We start from the raw sequence: 10269 nt of genomic DNA on the forward strand, positions 1-10269 counted from the left end.
AAAAAGTGTTCATATGAAACTGCAGCCCAGTTTACTGATAATCTCTGTCTGCAATAAAAGGCAGAGGGGTTGTTACACAAAAATACGACACAAACGTAGAGTCATTTCTAGCTGAATTTGACTACTGACATTGGAATATTGAAAAATAAATTTGCTTCCTTTCATTGTGTTGATTATCACTGTGACTGATTATTCAAAGACCTGTAGCAGTGGCTGGAGTACTATCTGTTCATGAATTGTTATGAAGATACAACAGACAAAATAACATGAATGCATATATGAATACCACATTAATAGATAGAAGATAAAATAAAGCAGCATTTGTGTATTTGTTCAGACTTTGTCCTCTTCACTTGAGTGATTCTGAAGCAACGGCACATAAAAATAATTTTCCTCCTTCACAGAAAAGCTCATGTGTCTCGTGTTCGTCACTCCACAGTCTCTCTCTACAGTATGTTGGCCCCACAGGAGTGAGGCTGCAGTATCTCAAGTGTAACAATGAGTTTAACAGATTTTCTAAACCAGGGGTAGAAAAAGGCGTAGAGCAAAGGGTTTAGACAGGAGTTAGTAAGTAACATAGAAACCATAAGAAGCTGAGATGAAGAACCGATTACGAGGTCATTGCCTGAGAGATACACACAGTAAAATGGACAGTAACACATGAGAAACACAGCAACAACAACACCAAGACTCCTGGCTGCTTTCAGCTCAGATTTCCTAGCTGTTACAGTTGCTGAACGTTGCAGTGTGACTGCTCTAATATGGGAGCGCATGGCACGAGCCTGAGACACAGCCACTGCAAACACTTTCATATACAGAATGATGATAGCAGAGATGGGAATGATGAAGCTGAAAAGAATGTCAACAGCTCCTATTATGTTAATCAAACATTCTCCATAGCAGGAATTAAACTTTCCTGGTTGTTTCAGGTTATCATATAAAAAGAAAACATTGTAGAAAACAGCAAAACCCCAACACAGGCAAACACAGATTTGAACTCTGTTTGTAGTGATTTTGGTGGGGTAGTGCAGAGGGTAACAGATAGCCACGTAACGGTCGACTGATATGAGCACCATGGTAACGGCTGAGGAAGAGACGTTGATGAAGTTTATAAGATAACACAGAGTACAAACCAGGTCGCCCAGGAGCCAGCAGGGCTCTGTTAAGAGGATTTGAAACGGCATCAAAAGGAGCCCCTGGAGGAAGTCTGAGACAGCCAGAGAGAGGAGGAGGAGGTTGGTGGGGGTGTGGAGCTGCCTGAAGGGGGAAGAATATCATCACTGTGAATGTTACAAACACCAACAACATTATCACCAATAGAAGTAGTTGTTTTATAAAAGCAGTAATGAAAGTTGAAACTCCACTGTATCTATATGATAAATATGGCTGTTGTAAGCACTGTTGAACAAAGGTCTCATCAAACCATCAGCATGTAATACTCAGATCTCACTACAACAAAACATAATCACTGCTAAGACATTTATCTCTGCCTGAAGTGGGAGATGGAGATGATGACCAGCAGGTTGAGTGCTGCAGTGAGCAGAGAGATGGAGGACAGCACAACATAAATGAACATTGCCTCAGCCTGAGGGCGAATGTGCTTCTTGCAGGAGGTGTTGAGGAGTTGTGGAAAGCAGAGTTCAGCTTCCTCCAGGGTCTGCATCATCAGAGAGAGAGGAGGAGAGGAGGGGCTGCTGAACACACAGCTTTCTCAGCTAAGTTCTGTCATACAGCTGATTTATATCTCTCCTCATCCCCTCGCCCCCCCGTCTGTCTCTCTCTTTCACACCGATCTTCGTTCTCTCTCGCTCTATGCGTCATACTCTGCATCTTCATCACTCTCTGGTGTAACAGGTTGTGTATGTTTTGTTATGGCTGATGGATAGACTCTAGTTACATCAGCATTAGTTATGGCCTTTGGGAAAGAGATCATGTAAAAAAAACAACCCTTCAACAAAGTACACTGTGAAGTTTAAACTTAAGTTTTAAACTTGAGTTTTACGTGGGTCAACTTAAGTTTTAAACTTGAGTTTTACGTGGGTCAAGGATTTTAGTCATCCGACATGGATTTTAAGCTAGATGACCTTAAAAACGCCATCAACGGTAGTGATCACAACAAAGCTCCACCGTTATGCTAGCCGAGATAAATCTGCCCCATGAGGACTGCACACTCCTTAAGAAAGCGAACAAATAGATTGCCGACCTTATGGAAGACATCCGACGACTTTCAAAGGAACTCAAAGAGAAAGATTCCCTGCTGACTGGCTTTATGGATGTGGCTTCAGTACAAGCCAAACAGATTGTTTCTCTTAGCGCAACCGCTAACATCCAGGACACTGTGCTATGGGACTCCTCTCCCCTTCCAAGGCTTTCCTCCTGCTCGACTCTGAAGCATCAGCCAACCTGGGCTGAAGTGGTGGTCCGTGGCTGCAAGAGAGGCTCGGACGGGGCTGCCTCTCCTCCGCACATCGGCCTATGTCTCATGACACTCCGGTCCATCCCGCGGATGCACCTGCGGCTTCAAGTCTCCCTGATACGGATCCCTTTCGGCGGATAGTGCCTGCCGACACTGTTGCATCTCCTGCACTGGAGGCAAACGGTGATTGGCTGGGCCGCTGGTCTGCCGCCGGGCCTGATCGGCGGCCGTCATCCCGGTCAAATACCTCCGCTTCCCAACGTAGGATCCTGAAGGAGGCTGTGCTCAGACGCTCTGTCTCTACCATGCACTGTCAGGCAGCCCTTTCAGGTATGTAACTGCTACTCCAACACAACACTTGGCAGCTCACACTCCATCCTCAGTGTGCATGCAGTGTTGAAGCAGATTCTGCTCAGTCCTGCTCTGGAACCCCACAACCGGCATCTCCTCGTCCCCTTTTCTCCCCAGCCACGCTAATAATTGGTGACTCCATAACCAGAAACTTCTGTTTCTTTAATGCTACTACTCACTGCTTCCCCAGTGCCACCACAGCTGTCATTTTAAAAAAACTCCAGGACCTAATGCCATTGCTCCCGTCCTCCATCAGAAGAGTGATAGTCCATGTGGGAACAAATGACACAGTTCTTCAGCAGTCTGAGCTGACAAAATCTGATTTTAACCGTCTTTTTAACTTTTTAAAGCAGTGCGGAAAGTCCGTTTTTATCTCTGGTCCCATTCCCACAGTTGGTTGCGGTGCTGGCCGCTTCAGTAGACTCCTTGGCCTCCACGACTGGCTCCAGTCCGCCTGCAGGGCTCACGGTGTGTGTTATGTCGAAAACTTTATTATTTTCTGGGAAAGAATTACTCTTTTTAAGACAGACGGACTTCACCCAAACAAACGGGGCTCAGAAATGTTAGCTGCTCACATACAGCATGTGGTGCGGTCCACACATGACTTAAGTGAATGACACCACCACACCACCGCTCACAGAACAGATCTCTGCCTCACTGCCACAAACAACTGTCTCCACCATCTGGTGTGGTGTCCGAACAATAATGCTGCGATGATGTGTTGAGAAGAAATCCACTTGACACTGTTCTTGATCATAAAAGTTTATTACATCAAGGAGTTCAGCATCAATTACAAGCTCTGCAGCAGCTTGGAGAGTGACCCAGCCCGATGACCACTCTGTCTCTCTGTACATCAAACACAGCTTATATAGGACATGTTTAGGTATCTGCTAAATACAATATAAGGGTTTGAGTCTGCAAACTAAGGCTCCAATCCATATAAGGGCACAGTGCTGTAGGATAAGTGTAAACATCTGTTAGACACCATAGAAGGGTTCAGTACTACTCTGAGGTAACATAACACGGGGTCAGAGGTCAAATTCCATAGAAGGCTTCACTCCCTACATCACCATCAATCACTACTCCCCCCTTAAGAGGTCACTGACCCTCTGTCCAGCTGCTAGAGTCAAATGCACATATGTTATACACAACATATTCCCCCCTGCGAGACTTAATTGAGTCTCGAAAAACAAATGGAGATAACAATTTCTCCAACACATGCTTCTTGCAATATTATTTTTAACAATATATCAACTTTATGGAGTGTGAGAACGAAAAACCTGTCCGGCAGCCTTCATTCCAAAATGCCCTCCAAGACAATCTAGACAGGAAAATTTTCTCATGGCCCCTCTGCCTTAGGCGGCCACACATGGTACTCCAGTTTAATTAATAAAAGACATCTTTATCAGTCAATGCAGAGATATGGTTTAGCCAATACATGTGAAAACCTCAGGAAATGAAACAAATCAAAACAATGTCCGAATTCAGGCTAGTCAACCCATCGGAAAAAACCTGAGGTCCCTATATATTAACCCCATAACTGAAAGTATAAGTCTTTACACAGTTAACACAAAAAGAATATGATTGTTAATTAAGTATTATTCATTCACATATGTATTCATATCTATATCAAAGCAAACATAGGAAGGTATTCCACTGCAGCTCCTCAGCAGTGTCGAGTTCCAGTGTAGTGTCGATGCAATCCAGACGTTTCCACACCGTCCTTGTCCAGAGTTCATTCATATTGTCCTTGTTTGAGTATTCCCATCTGTACATCCCCATATACTCTGGAAGAAAAGAAAACACCAACCAGTATCTTGTTGCAAATAACACATGAAAATTAAAACCTCAATGTATGGAAATACAAAGTAACATTAAAATGGATATCTTTCCATCATTACTTCATCCGGTTCCACTTCATCATCTCCATCTAAATCAGCCATAGTTAACAAAGGCATCTGAGCGTTCTCCCCAGGCATTACCACGCCAACCCATCTCAATATCATAGCTTTCGCAAAAGTCAATAGCACCGTACAAAGCAAACATCAAACACAGCGCTACAAAGGCTGCTACCAAAATCTGAACCACCACTGCTCCCACGGCTTATTTTGTAACCAAGTATCTGCTGACCATCCAGCTCCCTCAGATTGACCAAATGCATCCCTTATACTCTTTAATGCATCTATAACACTGATATTATCAGAACTATCGGGGATCAAAGTATAACAACTGTCCCCCGTCAAATTCATAGCCACACACAAACCACCTTGTTTGGCTAAAATATAGTCAAGAGCCATGTCATGTTTCAACAATGTCAATCTGTGACTTCTTTGAGTATTTGACAGAAGACTAAACCCTCGTATAGTTTCATTTGCAAAACCCCATTAATTTTTTCACAAATCCTTTGACTTTGTGGGTGATAAACTGCTCCAAGATGTTCCCAATAATTCCCAATTTTTGCAAAATCAATGTCACTGTTTTATCCACAAATTCCTTCCCATTATCTGACGATATTCGATCCGGAAGTCCACACCTGCTTATGACCTCTCTACACAAAAATTTGGCAACCGATTGAGCGTCTTTCCACTTTGTTGGACAGGCCTCCGGCCATCGTGAAAATCTATCCACAACCACTAGCATGTATCTTTTCCCTTCAACTGGTTTTATCATATCGACAAAGTCAACAACTAACTCACGCATAGGGGTGGGAATGTAACCAGGAGGAACAGTCACACCCCTGCAGACATTATTTTTCAGACAGATTGTACACCTGCCTACGACATAATCAATCTGTTCAAGCAAATATGGTGCCCAAAAACCATACTCCTTTGTGATTTTTCTCCTAACCTCCCCCCTGGCAACATGAGCTAACCCATGTGCTTCCTGAATCATCAAACCTAACAGGTCCAGAGGTGCTACTATCAGTCCCTCGTGATTTCTCCAAAGACCCGTAGAATCCTTAACAGCACCTCGGTCTAGCCATAACTGTTTATCAATCATAGAAGCAGCTTCCTGCATCAAAATCACATCCTTAAGCGTAATTTTGTCTTCCATGTCCACCCCATGAGTGACCAGAAAAACCTTGCCCAATTTGTCAGCTCCTGTGACAGCTTTTGCAGCTTTATCAACAGCTTTGTTCCTTGTGTCACTCTTGACACATCTGTTTTATGAGCTGCACACTTAGCTATCGCTATCTCTTTAGGCCTCATCATAGCATGCAACAGTTTTATTACTTGTGCGTGATTTTGTATCGGAGAACCATCTGTTTTCTTAAACCCCCGACCTTTCCACACTGCTCCAAACAAATGACATACATTATGTGCATATGCAGAATTAGTATATATTGTCACTCGCTGTCCATCTGCTAACAAACACGCTTCTGTTAGCCCCACAAGTTCTGCAACCTGTGCAGACGCAGGCTGTGGTATTACTTCAGCTTTTTCAACAACAAATCCAGTTCCTTGAGCTTTTACTACTGCATAGCCAGCACACAATTTATCTCCCACACGATAACAAGACCCATCAGTCCAATACTCCAGGTCTGCCTCACGTAATGGAAGGGCTTGCAAGTCTGATCTAAGCCTCTTCTCTGCCTCTTGAACACAAGCATGTGGCTCACCATCCTCTGACGTTGGCAAATTCTCAGCTGGATTTACCGTATCACACCTTACCAGGGCGACATCCTCCTGCTCTAAGAGCCTATGATGGTCTCTAAGCCTTGGCATAGTTAATGTGTATTTTCAATAGTTCAGCAGATTCTTGAGACTATGATGGGTAAGAATTGTTACTGGGTAACCCCTCGTAACAGATGATGCTTTGTCATACATTAAATAAACTCCCACCATTGCTCTGTAGCACAGTGGTAGCCCTAGTTCTACTATGCAGTCGAATAATAGGAAATAGGTTGAGGATTCGACCCTGTACCCGTCGGCTGACAAAGGACTGCACATGCATATTTACCTCCAGTGGAGGTAGACACATATAACAAGAAATTCTTAGAGTAGTCTGGTAGTGTGAGCGCTGGTGCCTCCTGTAACCTCTGTTTGATTGTTTCAAATGCCACAAGGCCTTCCTGTGTCCAGGAAAGATTGCTGTGAAGTTGAGCGTTCCCAGTATCCTTAACCATAGCTCTCATAAGGTCCTGTTAAACTAGAATAATCCTTAACCCATGCTGAAGAATAACCAGCAATACCGAGAAATGTCAACATCTCTCTGACAGTTCTAGGCTTTGGAGCCTTACGAATAGCCTCCAATTGACAATCAGAAATGCTTCTGTGTCCATGCGTTATTGTCTGACCCAAATATACAACCTTCTCCTGGCAATATTGCAACTTCTTTTGTGAGGCCTTATGCCCCTTTTCTGCCAATATCTGTAGCAATTTAATTGAGTCTTTGTGACAAGTGTCTTTATCTTGTGAACAGATCATAATATCGTCGACATATTGAATCACAGTACTCTGCAATATCTGATCCATCCCTACCAAATTGTCTTTCAATACTTGTTGTTAAAAATATGAGGACTATGTTTAAACCCTTGTGGCAATCTCTCATACTCATAGAACTGTCCTTTATATGTGAATCCAAATAAACCCTGACTCTCTACACTAAGGGGAACACTAAAAAATGCACCACACAAATCCAACACCGTGAAATGTGTTGCATCAGGAGGAATTTGGGCTAACAAAGTATGTGGATCTGGAACTTCTGCTGGAAAATCAGTTACCACTTCATTTACTGCTCTCTAATCATGAACCATACGATAAGTCTCATCAAGTTTCTTCACAGGCAACAAAGGCGTGTTACTCTGAGGATTTGTTGTTATCTTCAAAACACCTGCTTTCAAAAGTCCTTCAATTTGTGGTTCGTTTCCTTGAATTGCTTCATCCTTCAATGGATACTGATACTTCCAAGGAGGTCTAGCTCCTGGTCGAAGTTCAACTTTCACTGGTTGGGCTGACTTCACAAGTCCAATATCGGTACTGTGTTGAGACCACAAACATTCTGGAACTTGTCGCAACATCTCCTCTTTCATAGAATCTGAATCCATCTTGGCACTACAAATAGATTCATGTGTCATCCATACAGCTTGTGGCTGTCCTTGTCCTTTAGCTAAAATCATGATTTTGACGAATCACTGATCTGTACTCCTCTAAATTGCCAAATTCTCTTTCATCGGTACAAAAACAGCTTCCTCTGCTTCTGTCATCATTTCCCCTATGTGTTTCTGCGCATAGTCTTCAGAAACCAACAAGGTCACATGTTGCACACTCTTCTCAATTTTGAATTCTTTCTCCAGATAATCAGTGTTTACCTTCATAGCTGCTCCTTGTGGTCCCAAAATTATGCAACATGAGCTTAGTTGAATTCCCTTTGGTTGATGAGCCAACCATTCCTCAGGGTTTGATTGGGCAGCATTCTTGAAATACTTGAGCGTACAATGAAATGGATATTCCGGAAGTTTCGCATCTGGCATGTTTGCCACAATAAATTTCTCCCTTATCTTAGCCAGCTCCAAAAAATCTGCACTGAGATTTCCAATCCAGAATACTGCAGAGGACTCCATCTCTGTTGTCATCAATAATTGGTGGACCTTTTGGCACTTCTATCAGACAGCCATCTGGTGTACATTTTATTGTGCAGTTCAATCTACACAAAGCATCTCTTCCCAATAAAGCAATAGGTGTATGTTCTGATACCAATATGGGTATTGTAGTTTTCTGATTTTTATAGCAGAGCTCAATTGGTTCCGTGAGAGGAATCCGCTGCTTCACTCCCTCAAACCTGATTGTCCGAATCAGTTGATTGGACATAGAAAGATGTGTAGCATCTTCAGGCCGAACACAGGTGAAAGCAGCTCCGCTATCCGCCATCACTTCCAATGGTCGGTTATTTACTTTCACCTCAATTGTTGGATCTCTTTCCGGCCCTGATGCTACCAGCTGACACCCCCCTTTCGGATTTTCTGGGCACCTCTAGAATCCTGGCTCCGGGCCCCTGTGAGGGTTCACTAGTCCTCCAAGCGACCTTGACTGGCCCCTGAATCCTCCTCTGAAATTTCCTCCTCCGAAATTTCCTCCTGACCTATTGCACTCACGGGCAAAGTGACCAACCTGTCCACAATTGTAACACACTTCTGGAAACTGCTGAAAGTATGGATTAAATCCTCCTCTTCTTGAGCTTCCTCGTCCTCTTCCTCTCCAATTCTGCGTCTGTCCATAAACTGGCTGTGGATATGAAACAACTGGAACCACTAGTGGTGGTTGGGGCAATTGCGGTTGTTCCTGGTTTGACTGAAGCTGTGGTGGTGATTGTTGCTTTGGTAAATACTGATCCTGCATAACCAAAGCCTGTTTCTTCTCCTTCTTCTTATTTTCCACCAGTTGTATTTGATTGAGTTTTCTGAGAGTCACTTGGTCCTGTTCTTTCTGATCATGTTCCCTTTTCCTATATAGATCCACTTGATGGGCTATATGATCTGTATAGACCCCTATTGCCATTCTTCCAAGTCCAACCACCTCTGCCAGTTTGCTCCTTACTGGTGGGGGCAGCCCCATCTGTAGTTTAGCTCGCAAAATTGACCGCTCCATTTGACTCGCCTCTGGATCATTTCTTGTAATATTTCTTCACACCTGATGAGCTCTCGACACATAGGCTCTCGGATTCTCTTCTTTTCCCAATGGATCAATCAAAATATTGTCAGGATGCACATTTGTTGGAAACGTGTCTTTCAGTGCTCTCCACAGTCGATTCCTACTTGCAGCGAACAACTCAGGATCATTTACAGCAGTCCCCACATATCGATTAAGTCCAGCTCTCTGAAAAATTTCTTCCATACCTGGAATCCCAAGGAGATTAGCAAAAAGTCTCTTAATATCTCCTATGGCAGTTTGTGTTCCTACCGTAATTTCTTCCAACTTCGAGATCCAAGGATGTGCTCCATCTTGAAGAATAGGCAACTTCTCAAGTATATCTGACATATCGATATTCTGCAAAGGCTTATACTCCAGATTCTGTCCTCGGATTATCACTGGCAGCATCTTCTTACTTGTGCTCCCTTTTCTTGGGCGTAATGCGTAATTCTCCAATTTTTTGGGACCCTTTTTCCCTCAGTTTCTCCCTCTGTATTGTCAGCTTCTCGAGATGTTCTTCCAATTCTCTTATTTCTTCTGGATAAGTCGACTTCTCCAAGCATGATATGCATCAATCCATGTCTTTTTCTATTTCTTCAGTAGTCATTGTAGGATAAAATCCTCTTGAACATGAAGCGCCTTTAATCTCCCACTCTTCATCGCTGTCTCCATCTTCACTTTCATCAGAGATCTGATCTCCTGTATCCTTCTTCTTCCAACTTTCATCACCCCTTCTTTCCGCTGTGGCCAGCCTCCGTCTGATCACAGGATCATATCCACCCATTATCTCTTCTAAATCACTCTGTTCATCATGATCTTCCATTCTCCTAAGCCTCGCTCTACCCTTAGTTTTCAAACGTGTCATTTTCTTCT

General features: G+C 43.3%; 1 protein-coding gene across 1 annotated transcript; it reads right to left on the reverse strand.

Moving 5' to 3' along the window:
• Positions 1 to 446: 446 nt before the first annotated feature.
• Positions 447 to 1663, reverse strand: LOC119905184 (trace amine-associated receptor 13c-like). Its single transcript, XM_038721950.1, has 2 exons — positions 1491 to 1663; positions 447 to 1257 (listed from the first exon to the last, which is right to left on the reverse strand). Exons 1-2 carry the CDS (start codon positions 1661 to 1663, stop codon positions 447 to 449), a joined length of 984 nt encoding a protein of 327 aa, XP_038577878.1.
• Between the last annotated feature and the right edge of the window lie 8606 nt (positions 1664 to 10269).

The sequence above is a fragment of the Micropterus salmoides genome, unplaced genomic scaffold (genome assembly GCF_014851395.1).
Source record: "Micropterus salmoides isolate LMB-PRFRI ecotype aquatic unplaced genomic scaffold, ASM1485139v1 Ms_hic_scaffold_16, whole genome shotgun sequence".
NCBI classification, from domain to species: domain Eukaryota; kingdom Metazoa; phylum Chordata; class Actinopteri; order Centrarchiformes; family Centrarchidae; genus Micropterus; species Micropterus salmoides.

Excerpts from the sequence above, each read along its gene's own strand:
- LOC119905184 (XM_038721950.1), bottom strand. The coding sequence starts at position 1,663 with ATGCAGACCCTGGAGGAAGCTGAACTCTGCTTTCCACAACTCCTCAAC. Across the intron at positions 1,258-1,490 it reads ATCTCCATCTCCCACTTCAG|GCAGCTCCACACCCCCACCA; the intron begins GCAGAGATAAAT and ends TTCCCCCTTCAG.